Genomic DNA, 17142 nt, shown 5'->3' with positions numbered 1-17142 from the left:
GTTGAGTTGTAAGAAGAAGAAAATCATAGATGTTTTTAAATTTGTCTGTTGCCATCTCAAGGCACAAACACTCTTTTGAAAATGGCGGTGATGAAGGAACGCGCTCGGCAAACCACAGACGAGAACAAAAACTGATTGGGAAAGGAAAGTTGAAAACTAAACATCACAGGATATAACAATACAAACAAGTGGACCAGATTTCGTTTAGAAAATGGGAACAGTGGGGGTGTCGAGCGAGGCGGGTGTGAGGCGGATGGGGGTCGGTGTGTCCTATACGGTTTATTCTACAGAAAGCTCGACCTCCATGTGCAGAATCATGTTGGCCAGTCGAATCAGCTCCACAGCCCTCTCTGCACAAAAACAAAAAGGGAAGGCCGCCATGGAATGCGCGCGCGTGTGATGAGCAATGCAGCGAGAAAGAACGTCAAATATAAAACCCACTACCCCTCTGGTATAGGTACCAACCTCGAGTGACGGTCGTTGTGTCGTGACCGTTAATGCTAAAAATGCGCGAGCCGCTGCGCAAGGTGCCTTCCGTTGCTGCTGGGCCCCCCGCTGTTACGCTTCCAACGATCAAGTGACCAGGGGAACCCGAGGGTGCGCGAATGGTAAACCCGAATCCCTGTTGTCCACGTTCAATTGTTACGCCGCGACGCACGTTGCCCGTCTTCTTGCGCGCGCCTTCCACGTCCGATGCGGCGGGGCTCACAAGCCGGTTCTCATACTCGCCGCTCCCCCGAGATGGGGCTTGGGAAGCTTGCCGGCGCAAGCTGCCCAAAGGACGCGACTTGGATATGGTTGATTCGGTGCGACGTTGCTTGGAGCGCAAAGACCGGAAGCGGGCACCCCGCCGTGTATTCTGCAAAAACACAAAAAGGATACAGTGTGAGACAGAAGACCAAAACAAAAGGGAGATATGTACAATTATGGCTAAAGTGGGAAGGAAATAGCGCCAGCCAAGCAAACTTAAATCACAAACCTCGGCATCGACGGAGAAGGCTTGCTGGTGCAAGTCTGGATGGAGTCGGTAAATGGTCAAGCGAGTGCTCTCGGAAGTGCTGCACAACCGAAGAATCTCGGTCAGCTGGTTGTTCAAAACAAGCTCGCCGTTGACGGCCAAAAGCCGGTCACCCTCGTGAATGCCCAGATCCTCGTGCTGCACAAAATGCTGCGCCTCGCTCGAATGAGGGATGTACACAAGACGAAGGTTGTCAAGTGCGTGCGGTGGAACATCGATATGCAGCACTTCACCAATCAAGCGCAGGTCAAACCCAGCCATATGCGGCCCCTTTTTGGAGCGTTTCTTCAAGTTGACGCGGAGAATTGTAACACGCACGGCACTCCCTGCGGCCGCAAGCACATCCTTGGCCTCAACGTCAAGCTCCAAGAGGTTCTGACCATCGACGGCCACAATGCGATCGCCCGGCTGCACCAAGTCGCCGTGACGCTCCGCCACCTTGTTAAAGAAAAAGCCGTCGAGCTCACCCTTGCGTGTAAGCCCGCAACCAAGTTGGTTGTTTTGCTTGTGCAGAGTCACAGTGCGGACCACGCCCAGCTTGCTCACGTCCTGCACCAAAAAGTCCTTTTCCTCCATGGCATCGAGATTCACGCGCTGCAGTTGGCCCTCCAAGCGGCGGCTCAGGCGCTCGTAATTCTCAATGTCAGCACGTAAAGTCAGTTTCACAGCGTTGGGGTTGATCACCAGCAGCGCAAGCACATCCTCATTGGTGCACGACGCCACAGAACGACCGTTGACCGTGAGGACGCGATCACCCACATGAACAAACCCCGTTGCCTTGGCCGCGCCATCCTGTGTCAGAGCTGACACATACACCGCTTCCTCTCCATCGGTAGTCATCAAAAGGTCAATGCCAAACCCACGACCATTGTTGACAATGGTAATTTCGCGATCACCGGCGGACGCAATCAGCTGATAGTATGCCGCAGAGCGGCTCAAGCGCATGGGCACCTCAGGACCCGTGGTGGCACGCAATTTGGCCAGCACCTCAGGATGCGTCAGCCTTCGACAATCCTCGCCGCAAATGGCAAGAATCTGCATGCCAGGTTCGACGCCACGTTGCCGCGCCTCGTCCGTCTTCACCTCGGAAATGAAGACGCCGTCCCTTTGACCGGCAATGACCAAGCCAAGCTTGCCACCAACGCGTGGCACCTTGACATCAAACCCTGCTTCGGCGCTGGCATCTCCGCTCTGGCTACCTCGAGGCGTGTTGGTGGTGCGTGTTCCCAAGGGCGTGCTACGGTGTGAAGACTCCTCGCGGACTGAGAGATTGCTGGCCTCACGCTGCGCATATGCTTGGTAGCCCTCGGGATCAAAGGCTACTGTCATGCGTGCGTAGTCAACAACACGCCGCAGGATGGCCAGCACCTCAGTCTGGGATGCATTCTCTGTCAGTTGATCATTGATGGCATAGATTCGCATGCCTGGCTCCAAACCCGCCTCCTTGGCCGAGTCAGCCGTGACCTCGCTCACGTACACACCCTGGCCTTGCGTACCCATATGTCCCAAAACCTTGAAGCCCAGACGACCGCCTTGGCGTGGAACCATGATTGTCTTGCGGTTGGTTGTGATGTAGTCAGGCTGCACCACGATGGGTTCGATGGCACGATCGGCATCAGCTGCATCGCTCGTCCGATCGCCGTCGTTTTGCCTATTGGGCTGCTCTGAAAGTTCTTCGCGCTCCTCGTGTGTGGGCAGGGGTGACATGGGGCTCGGTCCGTCAGCGCGAGAAGTCCGACGCGAAGCAAACACCGAGTCACCATGCATGCTCTGGCGGGCCGAGCGCCAAGCCCCATCCGTAGGCTGCAGGGTCAGACTCACATGGTCCGGAAACTGTCGCACCAAGGAGATTGCTGTAGATTCCAGCGCAGATTCTACTGATTGGCCATTGATGCGCAGCACGCGGTCACCCTCGCGTAGCTGCTCGCTCTTGCTAGCAAGGCCCCCGGGTTCGATGTCATCAATGTAGACGGGACCGGGCTCCTTGGCGTCCGACACCAACACCAGGCCATATGACTCGTTGGGCTTGCGCTCGAGACGAACGTGCTTGGTGCTGATGGCGGCTGGCGACGGCGTGGACCGCGCCTGTTCGAACGCAATCGGGGCGGCCGAGATGCTGGAGGGTTTGCTGGCGTTGGCGCTCGGGCCTTGCGACTCTGCTTGCGCTTGGATGGCATGCCAGCCCTCGAGGTCATAGTAACCTGACAACCGGACATATTTGTCGGTAATGGCGCGGAGCCTTTCGGTCATTTCAACCTGTGTGTCATTCGACACGTCCACGCCATCTATCTTCGTAACGCGGAAGCCCTCATGTAGGCCCTCACGCAGCGCTCGTTGGTTGCCGATTTGATTGATGAAGACGCCACAGCCGTGGATGTCGCGAGAGCCTGTAAGGAAGATGCGAAATCGCCCATCCTCGCGATGCACGCGAAATGTTTGCTCTTGCTCGCCGTCGACCACGGATTCACCGGCCTCGGGCAACATCACACTGGGTGCCTCCGCTCTGGCCGACGCACTCGCCCTATGATTTGTGGCGGTCGAGGTAGTCTGCGACAGCTTGCGATTATATGCATGACGGGCATCCTGCCACGCGCCTGGAACAGAGTACAACTCGAGATCCACAGAGTTGGGGCGTTGTCCAATAAGCTGCAGCGCCTCGTGTTCACGCACCGAGACAGTGGGCACTCCGTTGATGGAGACAACGGCGTCACCGGTCGCAATTTGCCCGGAGCGATCGGCAGCACCCCCTGCTTGTACAGCGGCTATATGCACTGCGCTTGGGTTGGTCTGGTCCGCCAGTAGCTTTAAGCCGTAACTGCCGTCTACGCGCTCGAGGTGCACGATCCGGTGTTCGGTCAAGTATGCCGGGGCTTGAGCCTCTTTCTTCAGGTCTTCGAGGCTTTCCTTGGCCGCACGGTAGCCAGCCTCATCATACTGCACCTGCAGTTCCACTTGTTCTTGATTTGCTTTGATTAACTCCAAAGCCATGCTCTGGGTCGCAGCTTCCACAGACACGCCATTGATGCGTAAAAGACGGTCTCCAGATTTCAAATCGCTCTGGCGCACGATTGCGCCGCGTGGTAGAACCGTGTCAATGTAAACAGGTCCCGATACTTCCTCATCGGCCAAGAAGCGCAGTCCAAAGGGCTCATTTGCTTGTTTGCGAATGAGATATGTGCGAACTGAGCCTGACTGCTTGCCCTCACTGGCCTGCTCGGTTGCAGAGGGCCGCGAGTCCCGCCGGGACTGCTGTCGGAAGCTAACACGCTTCGCCTGCCAGCCCCGGGTGTCGTGTTGCACACGCAGCTCCACCTGCGTTGGCAACTCTTGAATAAACTGCAATGCTTTTTCTGCGCAGACAAGCCAGAGCCAAAAGGGGACCCCGACAGAGCGGCCATAACTCGTGATCAGGTACCAAGAGCACACATCGGAAAGAAAGCACAAGAATACACATCACAAACCAACATGTTGTGTGCATATTCACCATGTTTTTTCCGTTTTTTTTTGTTTTGGAGACACATACGAACCTTGGGGGCAAATATGGGTGTCATGATCGTTGACACCCACCAGGCGATCACCTTGCTGAAGTTGGCCGCTTTGCGCAGCAACGCCACCGGGCAACAGCTCGGCAATGTAAATCGATCCGGCTTCATCCTCTCCCAAAAGTTGCAGGCCGTATGATTGGTTGGGCGCACGATAGAGATGGACAGTGCGGACGTCATCGCCGCGAGCAGATGCAGTCGAGGCGGTTTTTGTAACAGCGCCGACAGCATGAGGACGCTCTGCCTGGACAGCTGCATAGCCCTCTGGGTCTTGTACAACCGTCAATGTGATGGGGTCACCAGCGCGGTCAAGGCGAGCTTTAACATCTTGTTGCGTGTTGTGTGCGACGTCCTCGCCATTGATTTGCAGAATGTGCTGGCCTGCTTCCAGACCAGCACGGATGGCTGCAGGGTTGTGCACTGAGGCAATGTACACACCCCTTTCAGGGGTGTGCTCGTCTGCGATCAGGGTCACGCCCACAAACGAGCCGTCGCGGGGGAAGGTAACGTCATGCACGCCCCTGGCAACATTCTGGTCCTCGGCGTGTTGCACAATGGTGTCATACTGTTCGGGGCCAATGCGTTGAAAGACCAAAGACGGCGGTTCCAGGCGGTTACGTTGCGCAAAAAGAGACTGAATGTCGTCGTTGCGCGCGGAGTCAACATAGTGTCCATTGACTTGCAGCACTCGATCGCCGACTTGAACGGTCTCTTCCAGGGGGGATAGGAGGCTGACTTGCGCAATAAACAATGCACCAAAGGCCGTGTTCCGTCCTCCTTTGATGTTGAGTCCGAGTTGTTCTGTGTTCCCCTTGAGCTGCACGCAGTACAGGTCGCCTGTGGTTGTGATTTCTTGATTTCCTTGGCGTAGTGGTAGATCAGCGCGGCGCAGGCGTCGGTTAGCACAGGGTTCGATGCGCCTCAGCAGTGGGCGAAGCGCCTCACTGCAGGCCGGGTTTGGGCGCTGTACACAAACGACGTGTTGTGGCTGGGATACGTCCAACTTCTGCAGCACAGTGTTCCATGCTGCTAGGGTGCCATCCAGCAAACCATGCTCGTCCACGGCCAGCACACGATCGAGCGCCTGCAGGCCACTACCGGCAGCTGCGACAAACAACGCTCCGGCATCTGTGTCGATCCCGCCCACAAGGCTGACGCGGCCGAGCTCGGCTGCGGTGCAGGGGATCTGTAGCAATGGGCCATCCGTTGGGGGAAGCTGCGAGGATGACGTGATGATATCAAGAGCTGCCGAAGTTGGAGCATCGTTTTCCGGTCGACCACGGCGCATGCTGGTCTGAGTGCCTTCGGCCATGGTAACCGAGGTGCTGGCCTCTTGCTGTGTAGCCTCGTTGAAGAGGGTACGCATTTGCAGCACCCCAACACGTTGGACAACAATGTTCAGGGTCCCACGGGCGTTCCTCAGGAGGTGATTGACGCGCTCGTGGCTGACATGGAGCACACTGTGCCCATCAATTTCCAAGATGCGGTCCCCCTTGCGCACATGTGAGGCGAGCTTGGAGTTGGCGGCCACGTCAAGGATAAAGGCGCATGGAAAGGCATATCCTTCACCGCCACCCAAGCGCAGGCCTAAAGGCTGGTTGGGAACCAGGCGGCACCGGCGCGCCAAAACGTGACCCTTGGCCACCGCGTTATTGGTGGGACCCAAGGGAAATTCAAGCTGATGATAGGGCTCCAAAAAGTTGTTCTCCAATCGTTCCATCAGTCGTAACAAGTCTTGGTCAGAGGCACGCAGAATGGTGAGCCGTGCGCCTCGAGCAGCGTTGTTGAGAAGTTCAAGTGCTTCGCGGTGAGGCCGATGCAGGAGGCCGTGATCGTCAATCGCTGCAATCAGGTCACCAGGCTGGAGACCTGCTCGCGCAGCAGGGCCATCTGCCTCAACGCTCTCGACGATGATTTGTTCGTAGTGAGTGTCAGATCCACCCAGCACGGACAGGCCCATGGAGCCACTGACCACGGCAACCAGGTTGACGTTGACCCACGCACAGGGCAGCACATCCAGCTGTGTTTGAATGAATACAAAATAGAACAAACATAAAATCAATGTTCCCACCCCAGCAACAACAACAACACCAACAACAATACGAAGGAGAAAAAAAACAAAAACGATATTAGCGTTATGATTCAATCAATACAGCAAGCAAAAGCACAAGTGGGTAAGCAGACACGACTGGCCGACAATGCACTGCACACACCGTTTGATGATCACTCAGTTTGGCCTGGTTGGTCGCAGCCTCCCAAGCCTTGTCATTGGCCTGGACAACAAGCTCGACAACCTCATCAAGATTGTCAGCAAGTGCGGTCAACATTCCTACACACAGGTTCGACATCAACACCGGGTGAGGGGCTCACGGGGAGCCAGTCTCGACCTCGAGATTGCAGGAACACAGCCGGCACTATCACGCATGATCATACTTTCGTTGCAAAGACGAACGTCTTTGCCGTTGAAGGCCACGAGCTGATCGCCGACACGCAGACGGCCATCTACACCGGCAGCACCGGTGGGCAAAATCTTCGAAATAAAGATTTCCTGAGCTTGCTCCCCATTCACCATAAAGTCCAGACCCAGCCCAAGGCGATCCACTTGGGCAAGCGTGATGCGGCGCAATCGGGATGCGGTGTCGTGCTCAGCAATGATCAGTTTCAGTTCGGCGGGGGCCGCGCGCACCAAAAGGTGTGCACGGTCTTGGCACCGTTGGGCCACTCGGATGACCTCGCGAGCGTCGGCACTTTCGAGATCAATGCCGTCAATGGCCAAAACGTGGTCGCCCACGCGCAAGCCGGCCTGGATGGCCAGGTTGCTCTCGAGGCGCACGATGTATGCCCCCTCCACTTCGACTGATGAGCGGGACGGCTCCACGGCGGACAGGAGAGAGATGCCAAACTCGTTGGAGACGGGGTCACGAAGTAGCACGATTTCGCGCACGTCGTTCTCGTCATCATCGTTGATACGGGTGGTCTCGATCGCAGCTTCGCGAATGGGTGCCAATTGTGCGCTGGTCCCAGATCGTTCATAGAGGGACGGCGTGGTGGACTGAGGCACAGGCACAAGAGACGGTTCCAGCGGCAAGAGCAAGTTCTTTGCTCCGTGCACGTTGACATCAAAGTCCACGGCCGAGCATAACTGCTGCCACTGTGTTTGGCCCAAGCGCTGCACAACAACCTTGATCGGGGTCGGGGTCTCGAGCAAAAGGTGTTTGAGCTCATCCTGGTCCATGAGGAGAACGCTTTGACCGTCCACCTCTAAGATACGGTCACCCAGGCGCGCCGTGCAAGAAAATCCCCGGGCCGGTTCCTCGGAGCTCACAACCAGGGCTCCAAGTCGCGTGTCGGCCCCACCCACAAGGCGGCAGCGTTGATTTTCATCAACGGTGAGAGCCAACAGATCGCCTTCAGTGTGAAAAATAGCATCGGGCTCTGCATAAAGTGGGATGTCGAGGGGCAGCAAAACGGATCCGTTGGCCAATGCAATGCTTTTGTTGCCGGAGAGGCGCGCTTGATTACGAATTTGAGCACGCAGTGCTTCCCAGGCCTCAGGCTCGAGGGCTTGCACCACCAAGTCCACAACGGTACCCGCACTCTGCAGAGTTGCAATGGCGTGCTCGTAGGTGCTGTGGAGAAGGCCAATACCATTGACGCTGATGAGGCGATCACCTGCCTGGAGGAGACCGGCGCCGGCACCCTGAGGTAGGACGGCCTTGATGAAGATGCCACCAAGCAACGTGTCGGCGCCACCAGTCACAGTCAGCCCAAGACGCTGGCCATCTAGGCGGCGGCAGGTCACTTGTCGAAAACCACCCTCAGTCTTGGTAATACGTGGGGGATTGTGCACGGATGATCGAGCAGCCATGGCGGGGGTCGAGGTGTACACGTCTGAGCTCGTGTGGTTGGGCGTGCGCGAGTGCCGAGAAGTCTGAATGGGTGATGGCGCAGATTCATCGAGAGCCTATGATACGGCCGAGAGAGGATGTGTGGGGTTGGCACCATAATTATGAAAACGGGGAACATGCCTGTGTGCGTGTGCGATGTACCGGACGCAGGGTAACTGCGGTCATGGTGGTCATGTTGTTACGCACCGTGATGGAGAGGCGAGGCGCGGGTGCGGCAGTGCGGGACGACGCGCGCTCACGGCTCGGTACGCGAATTTCATCATTCGCATTGTAATTAGAGACGATTGATGAAGAGCGCGCCTCCGTTTCTTTTGAAGGAACCGCACCCGGCAGGGTCGATGGAGTCTGTTCAGGCAGATTGCCGAGTCTGGGCTGCGAGAGCTGGCGTGCTTCCTGGGCAAGCCGATCCAGGCGCATGGTGGAGCGGCGGCGAAGCTCATCCACCTGACTCACGGTACTACAGCCAACACGTTCAGTACGCTGCTGGATGGACTTGAGCTCATGAGCAGAAGGCGGCACGCCTCGGCGCACATGCAGGTCAGCCTTGAGTCGCTTGGCAACAAGGCGGACCACTGTATGGTGACTGAGATGATCGGTTGCGATTCGATTAACGGAGATGATTTCATCACCAGCATTGAGCTTGCCCTCAGCCGGGCTATTGGCAGCCGTGGCCAAAATGACATGGCGGCCCGAACCTGCACCAAAGAGGAAAGGAAGGACCATAAGATCAGAGCGCATGCATGGATGTGTGTGTGCGTGTGTGCGCGAGCGAAAAACAGAAGAGTAAGGCCCTGCTCTTGCGGGGGGGAAAAAAAAAAGCACAGCTGGCCATCTGCACAACCCGGAGACGTACTCGTGCGCCCAAGGTCAAAGCCAAAGGAAGCGGTGTTGTCCTCGCGAACCAGGCTCACTCGAACCAGTCCTTCGCTGCTTGCCGAGGCATTGTGACCGTTTGCGGTGCCACCGTTTGCCAGTCCATTGACACCTCCATTCTCAGCTCCCGTGCCAACCTCATGAGCAGCAGCAGCACCATCCCCACCACTACCATCCCGACCAACTCGCTGCCGACGAACCACAGAGCCACTGGCACTGGACTCTGTCTCCGCCGCCATGGTCGCCGCCGTTGCCGCTGCGATCGCTTCGCTCCGCAGCACCATCTTCAAGCGGTGACGACTACCATGAAAGTGTACTTTAGCTCACACTCTGCGGGACCAGAAATAACGCTCCGTCTTTTTTTTTTCTCTTTTTTTCTGCTTTTTTTCTGTTTTTTTGCTTTTTTTGGCTTTTTCCGTCTTTTTCCCGCTACTTTGAGTCTCCGGTCTTTGGTCTCTTGGGTGGTCTTTGGATTTCGGCCTGCGGTCTCCGGTCTTCGTCTCGGTATTCGATCTTTTGGTCTCTTGGGTCTTCGGACTGCGGTCTTGGGTGTTCGGTCTTGAGTGTTCAGTCTTCTGTCGTGAGTGTTCGGTGTATTCCGTCTTAACTGCTGTGTCTTCTTCTGCCGGACGCCTTCTGCCTTCATATCTTTGCCTGTCATCTTCTGCCTTCCATCGTTGGTCTGTGTGTCGTGCGTGATTGTATTGTTGGATGTATTCTTAGCATGGCCGGTTACAACTACCTGACAGCTAACTCAAAGTGTGTCAAGAAGGTGCTCTAATGGAGCTTTCGATTTAGGGTTACAGCACCGCGAGTTAGGCCGCGCCATAGGTACCCGACGAAGAGGACATGAACCATGGTCTGTGTCTCTCTCTTGTCTTCTCTCTTCAACCAATTCCTCTCATGTCTTCCGACCGACTCTCGGCCTCTGTCCTGCTGTCAGCACGAACAACCCCTCTGTTAAACGTCCTTCGCTCGCTCTGTTCCTTTTTGTCTTTGATGGGATTCAGATTGATTGTCGCATGGGCAAATGAGAGCCGTTGGCGTTAGCAAGGCTTCAAAAACGCATAGCGTTGCACACGAGCACACACTTGGAAACAAGCAAAGGCGAGAGGCGAAACAAAGCAAAATCGACGAGCAGTGCGCTACTCAAACTTCAGACAGGAAGCAAAACAGAAGGAATCAGGCACAGACTCGGAAGAAGAGAGCCCACGGCGGAAAAAAAAGGTGCAACGTTGGCTGTGACTGCAAAATGTTCTTCTCTGTGTAGCCTTTGACTCCAAATGGAGAAGATAAAGCTACGCTTCTTACTGTTTTGCACGAGCCGACCATTACACAAATTCGGGCTCCATCAGCTCCTGCTCCGAACGGGCATCCGATTGCGAGTCTACAAAAACGAAGCAGCACACAGCACACACAGAACAATGAGTTGATGAAGATAGGTCACTCAAGCGCTTTTCACGTCACACATCCCCGTCCTCTTCCTAAACAAATGTTGTCGTGGACAACCACGACTTGACAGAAACGTACAGGAGCCGACCAGCGGTTGTCCTTGGTTGGCTACAATGGTGCATAAGTGGCCACAGCAGCACACGTGAGGAAAGCGCGCAAAAAGCTGGTCAAAGCACATTGGGAGAAACCGCAGACGCACTGATGCTAGAGTTGTCACGTTGCTGCCAATACTTGGCCACCTCACGCTGGTTGGCGCCAGCTGCTGCGGCGTGAGCCCCGCCGGTGCGTCTCACCACTCTGCATGCACACCACCACCAATACAGGGTCAGGCCAATGAGCGCGGAAGAATGGTGCCCCCGTACTGGTCGGGCGAGGTCTGTGGTGGAAACGACGTACGCTGCCTGGGGTGCGCGACGTGCACCACGCTGCACGGGAGCGGGACGAGCCCTGCACAAAGAGATGCGAACATAACCAAAAAAAAAAAATGAGAAATCAAGAAATGCCAGCGACCACCAGTGCAGAGAAGGCTGGCCTACAAGAACGTACGACGCGGTAGCAGTGCGTTGGGCCGCCTCCAGACGCTTTTCAAAGTCCGCTTGTGTCTTGAGGTTGTGCTCTTCCAACGCTTTGATACGCTCCTTGCGCTTCTCACTCTGAGCCTTGAGCATCTTCACCTCTTGACCCCGTTGTTTGGATTCCTGGCGAACATCATGCAACTCTTGTTTGGCCTTTTCGAGGCGCTCCTGCAAGGCGTTCACACGGGCATCCGAAGCATTGGACAGCAGTAGCTCGTTGCCCCGCTTTTGCTTCAAGGCATCAATGTGCGAGGTAAGCTTGCTGCGCAGCGATGCCGCCGTGGTCTCACGGAACTTTTGCACGGCACCCATGGTCTGCTGCAAGGCCTTGGCCAAGGCACTGCTTTGGCGTGCTTTCTCCTCAGACTCGTTGGAGCGGCGCGAAAGTTCGGCAACCTGACGCTCCTTCTCCGCCACCGCCACCTTTTGCGACTCGAGGCTGGCCTTGACGCCCTCGAGCTCGACACTCACGTCGTTGAGCTCACGCTGAACTCCCTCCAGCTTGGCGTCGCGATCCTTGAGCTGGTCCCGCAGAGATGAGACCTCACCGCGGTGCTCCTCGGCCTGTTTTTCACGCTGCTCGTCAAGAGCTCGGCGCATCTCCTCATTGCCTTGCTCCTCAAACTGAGTCATGAGCGAGGTCATCTTCGATTGGCTCTCGCGATACTTGGCCTCAAGGTCATCGCGCTCCTTCTCCAGCGCCTCATGCTGCGAGGTCAGAGTCTTGACCTTGTCCTGCAACTGGCCATTGCTCGCCTTGAGCTTGGCCAGCTCCTCCGTCAGCTGTGCCTTGGCAGCTGAAGCCTCCTCGTCGTGCTGACTTGACAGCTAGGTATGAAACCCCAACAAACACGGGCGTGATTGGAACGCAGGCATGACGCAAGCGACCGTGAGGCCATACCGCGCCGAGGTCTAGGGCAGAGTTCACATGTCGAGCCCCTCAACAAACCTTTTGAAGTTCCTCAGTCTTGGCCTTGAGGTCCTTCATCTCGTTGCTCATGCTGATCAGTTGAGCGTCAATGGCGACAACACCCGTATCCGGCTGCTCCAGCGTACCCGCATTGGCCTGGCTCAGCGAATCTGTCACCTTGCTGGACAGGGTGTGATGTTGCTGCTGCAGCTGCTTCACCTTCTCCTCGACGTCGCCCTTTTCTTGCTAAACAATGAGAAACCCAGATCGGCAACCAGGTGGCGTGTCAACGTCAGCAAATGTGCAAACAAAGCCAGATGCGCAACAAGCTCCAAATAATACAAGGCGATAAACTAACCATGAGTTCGTCCAAGTTGGCTTGGAGCTGCAGGCTGTGCTCGGCCATTTCCTCCACAGCTGCCTCGAATTCGGCATTCTCGGCAAGCAGCTACAGCGAACAAGGAGAGATGAGTCACAATCACAGAGCGGCTTGGTCTGCCCCGAATGTCAATCACACGGAAGGAAAGAGGGGGAAAAAAAAAGAGCAGGAAAAAAAAAACCGATGACCAAAGCCATCCAGCGATAATGCCAGCCGACATGTTGCGCACACGCACACACCTCCTCCTCACGCGTTTCCATCTCCTGGAGCCGTTGCTCAAGATCGGCCTTCTCTGAAGCCAGGCGGGTGATGGTGACGCGGTCCTCGCTCAAGAGTTCAATCTCATTGTTGAGGTATTCAATGTCCTTATTCTTCTCGTCAATCTCATCAAGCAGCTCGGATTCACGGCGGAGTAGTTCCTCGCGTTCCTTTTCAAGCAAAAAGGCCAACTCCTCTGACACCGCTCCAGCAGCCGCGGGATCGGTGCTAGATTCACCGGCAGTCTCGTCGCCAAGAATCTTGCTTGTTGTGGCCTGACCCAGCTGCACACGATCAGCCTCTGATACAGTGCCACCGGATCGCCAAATCTCAAGCTCCTGCTCAGCTGCAGCCAGCTTTTTGGTAAGCTTTGCAATCTCCTTCTTCGCTTGCTCCAACTGTCATCGGGCCAGCAGAGAAAGCAGCCGCACATGAGTGTCACAAGACCGACATGCGACCGAGAAGGATGCGGTTTGATTCTGACGACACACCTGGCGTTCAAGCTCTTCGGCGCTGTACTTGACGTTCACAACGGCCTTGTTCTTGATTTTCTTGGCACGCAGACCGAAGCGCAGCGTAGAGATGGTTTCTAAAACAAACACGTGGCAAGTAAGACCGACAGTCAGGGCAGGGCAGCTGCAGCGATTTGAACAGGATAAGCAGTGAGCAAACCTTGCTCATTATAAGAGGAAGGGCTGCAGCAAATGATCATGGTCGTGCGGGCATTGCCACCCAGAGACTCCTGGACAAGTGCACAGGAGCAAGTGGATAAATGAGGGGAGGGCGGGGAATAAGATCATGCGTACAGTGGACATCATCAGCTCAGCAATTCCAAAGGCATGACCAGGGTCGAAAGCCAAAATTGTACCTGCAGAATGCGCGTGAGCTTTGAGTCACGGTAAGGAACGTGTTGGCGGTTTCCACCCTCGGTTAGGGACATGATGACGAGACCCAGCGCCGAAAGGGACTTGTTGATGTTTTTGGCTTCATCCAGCACGGTACCGTCCGCGCCTGTCTTGGAAACCTTCTCACTACCGGCCAAATCGACCAAGAAGAGCTTGCCTGTCTTCAGTCCACCCTTGATTGTATCCTTTTGTGTAATTTCCATGAGGAAAACCGAGTGGCTGCGAGACGAGTGGTCGTTCATGTCTACGAGCAATGTCGAAAAAAAAAAAAAAAAATAGGAATGATGAGTCTGCACGCACGGGTTGGAGCTCTAGATGGGCGACGAGTGAGACACTGCTCCCGAAGCAAGAAAACGCACTTGTCGCAGCGACAGAACGGCGCTCGGCGCCAGAGCGCATGACGGCCATGACGTCCTCTGGATCCTGATGAGAGCAAGGATCAACCAGGCAGTCGGTGAAAAAAAAGGTTTGTAGTTCGCAATGGAGATGAAACTGAAATAGCATATAAGCTCAAGGCGTGGGAGAAGGAATGGCAACAGCTAACCTGCATGTAAAGTTCTGTAGCATGACGGACGTAGACACCTCGCTCACGGTTCTCGTGAATCTGCAGATTGACGTTGCCGTCTGGAAGGCCAAGTCATCATCAGGATGGCCAGACCCAGGAGCCGAGAAGCATGCATGTGAGCGAGAAACCCGAGCGCGGTAAGACATGAGTGCGGTGTCAGGTACAAGGTGCAAAAGCAAGCCAGATGAGGCCTGCAAGCGAACCGGTAAGGAGATCCCGAATGCGTTCCATGTAGATTTCAAAGTAGGAGACACGGACGGTAAACTCGAGGGTTTCCGGAGCCAAATCAATGTAGGAGAAAATGTTGTACACAATACGCGGGATGATGCCTCGCTCCTCACTGTCGACGTTTGGGCCCTAAGCATCAATTTGAAATGGTTTTACACAAGGTGGCAGAGTGAGCGAGCGTTCAAAGGCTGTTGGGGTCGAGGCAAGTCGGCGTGCAGGAGCAGTTGAACATACTTCCATAGTGTGAGTTTTGCCGGAGGAAGTTTGGCCATAGGCAAAGATGGTGCCGTTGTAGCCCTTGAGGACATCTGCGCCACAGCGGGGAGTAGATTTGTGATACAGTGATGAGGCTTTCAGGAGGAAAGGCACGAGAGCTTGAGGATGTGAGCACGCACCCTCCACAATGGGCTTGGCGGCATAGTCGTAGACCTCCTCCTGAGTGCAACCATCTGCGAAAATTTTGTCAAAAGAAAAGGTCGCTTTGCGTTGGCCCTGAAGCAGGCGGGAACACGTACGCAGATACACACAAGGTCAGAACTGAAGCGGAAGGAGGTGGGGGGGGGACTGGTGACGTGCACCGTTTGTCTTTGTTGGGTGCATGGCCGACCATCTTTGCAAACTTACATTAATTTGACACGCGGTACCGCCCGCATCGACTCGGACAATCGAGTTGCCACCCTTGGAGAGCTCGTTGGCGAGTTGTGGCCGAAAGCGGCACACAACTTTGACGTTGCCCGAGGACGCCATGGCGAGTGTTTACGCTAGCAGAGAGGCCGCGAGCGAGCACCGACGAGTCGGGAGGAAAAGAGCAATACGGGGACCCCCAGCTCGGCGCTGCGTCTCGCGGCGTCGATGACAAGGGATGAATAGTCAAGGCACGAGGACGCCGTTGATCTGTCGTCCCTGCGCCACGGGCCGTCTCTACAAAAGCCCAAAGAAGGAGGCAAGGAACACGCACAAGAAGCATGGCAAGATGAGGCCAGGTTGCCTGATCCAGCGAGCAGATGACCAGACCAAGAACCATCAAAGGCTAGTGAAGAGGTGAAACGTAAAGGACGACACTCATAAGAGCGCGAGACGCCGCCCTTTTGAAAAGCCCCTCTGAGGTAGATCACCACCCCGCCATGCACTTGCTGCTGGTCAGTCAGTGCAACGGCAGCCTGACGTCCCGAACAGGAAGCAAGGCCATAAACGCCCCTCACCCCACCAACCCAACTCAAATGCACCCTGGTCGACGATGGTCAAATGCAGTCACCAAACATCGTCATTGGGGGCAAGGACTGCACCCCAACATGCCCAGCAGCGCTCAAGAGTCATCGAGTCAGTGAGCTACTTACGCCGTCGTCGCGTTCTAAAAAAAAAAAAAAAAAAAATCGAGAGAGAAGGAAAGAAGAGACGAGTGGTGTTGGTGGTTCAACCTTAGAGATGTGCAGCACGAGCGGGTATGATTTTCTCAAAAGTCCATTTGATATCAAAGGCCGTGTAGAGAGACGAACTGCAGTTGAACTGGAATGAGAGGAAGCTGATTAAAGGAAAACAAAAGAATCCATTGAATAGGGAGTCACACCCTGACACACAAACACAACAGCAAACAATGGAAATCCCTCACACACGAACACAGCACTTTTTGGATCATCACGTTGGTTTGCACATTGGGCCCAGCGGCGCTGACTCAGAAAGCCACTGCACTGACCAGTGGCCTCCCACCCACTCTCTCACAGCAGCTGGCAGCTAGCCGGCTGCCCCGCGTCCTCGATCTGAGCAGCGATCTGCTCTGGCTGCCCTTTTTCCGCCACTTTTCCTTGAATCCTGACCATTGCCACCTCAACGACATTTGGTTGCCGCTGCTATTTGGCTTGCAAGCCATTCAAAGTTCACACTTTAGTGATTGTTTCATTCATAACTCACATGTCAGACGCGTTTTCGATCCAAGCCAACATCCTGCCCGTGACCGTGACCAAGTCGCAGCGGGACATGAGGTGCTCTTTTCTCCACCACACTACTCGGGCCGTGGCCGATCGAGCTGATCTGGACTCAGGTGAAAGGCCGGGTAGGCCGGGCGTACCACACAAAGCAAGCCCTTATGCAGGTCAAGGCGACGTTACAGGCGTCATTCCGGGACCTGAGCAATGACGACGTGGCTGCCTGCATTGACCACTCGTGGAAAAAGCTCGAGAAGCTCAACCACCTGCTCCAGCGCATCGCTGACGCCGAGGGTGCCGAAAGTGACAGTGACAGCGACAACGTGTCGGACAACGAGGTCGAGGAGGGTTTTCCACCTGGCCAAGCGGCGGGGCAGGCTGACGGCACCCAAGTGTCCGACGACGCGTCTGCAAGCGACGCAGGGGACGAGTAACATGCATGAGGGGGGCAGGAGCCGGGCAGTAGGCCCAGCTGGGGTGTAGCTTAGAAACTCATAACTTTGGCTGTGCTGCATATTTTTGATAACGGAGAAAACCGGCCAGCCCGTCGCGGCATGGCGAATCCGATCGAATTTCGCAGAGAACAGGGAGAATGGGAGGGGGGGGA

The 17142-nt window shown here is 55.6% G+C and overlaps 2 protein-coding genes across 2 annotated transcripts; both read right to left on the bottom strand.

Moving 5' to 3' along the window:
* Positions 1–424: 424 nt before the first annotated feature.
* On the bottom strand, positions 425–9580 carry MONBRDRAFT_38169 (uncharacterized protein; the record flags this gene model as incomplete). Its single annotated transcript, XM_001748100.1, has 7 exons — positions 425–859; positions 980–4368; positions 4546–6580; positions 6774–6889; positions 6994–8524; positions 8610–9163; positions 9322–9580. The coding sequence occupies 7 exons, from the start codon at positions 9578–9580 to the stop codon at positions 425–427; spliced, it is 8319 nt and encodes a 2772-aa protein (XP_001748152.1).
* A 3736-nt stretch (positions 9581–13316) lies between these two features.
* Positions 13317–15360, bottom strand: MONBRDRAFT_21638 (uncharacterized protein; the record flags this gene model as incomplete). The annotated part of the gene is made up of 9 exons (XM_001748099.1): positions 13317–13504; positions 13588–13657; positions 13784–14064; positions 14180–14243; positions 14365–14444; positions 14589–14742; positions 14848–14921; positions 15009–15105; positions 15238–15360. 9 exons carry the CDS (start codon positions 15358–15360, stop codon positions 13317–13319), a joined length of 1131 nt encoding a protein of 376 aa, XP_001748151.1.
* Positions 15361–17142: the final 1782 nt, after the last annotated feature.

Source organism: Monosiga brevicollis, genomic scaffold (genome assembly GCF_000002865.3).
Source record: "Monosiga brevicollis MX1 MONBRscaffold_21 genomic scaffold, whole genome shotgun sequence".
Taxonomy (NCBI): domain Eukaryota; class Choanoflagellata; order Craspedida; family Salpingoecidae; genus Monosiga; species Monosiga brevicollis.
Note: the sequence above shows the minus strand (reverse complement) of the source record. Positions and strands in the feature narration are given on the sequence as shown.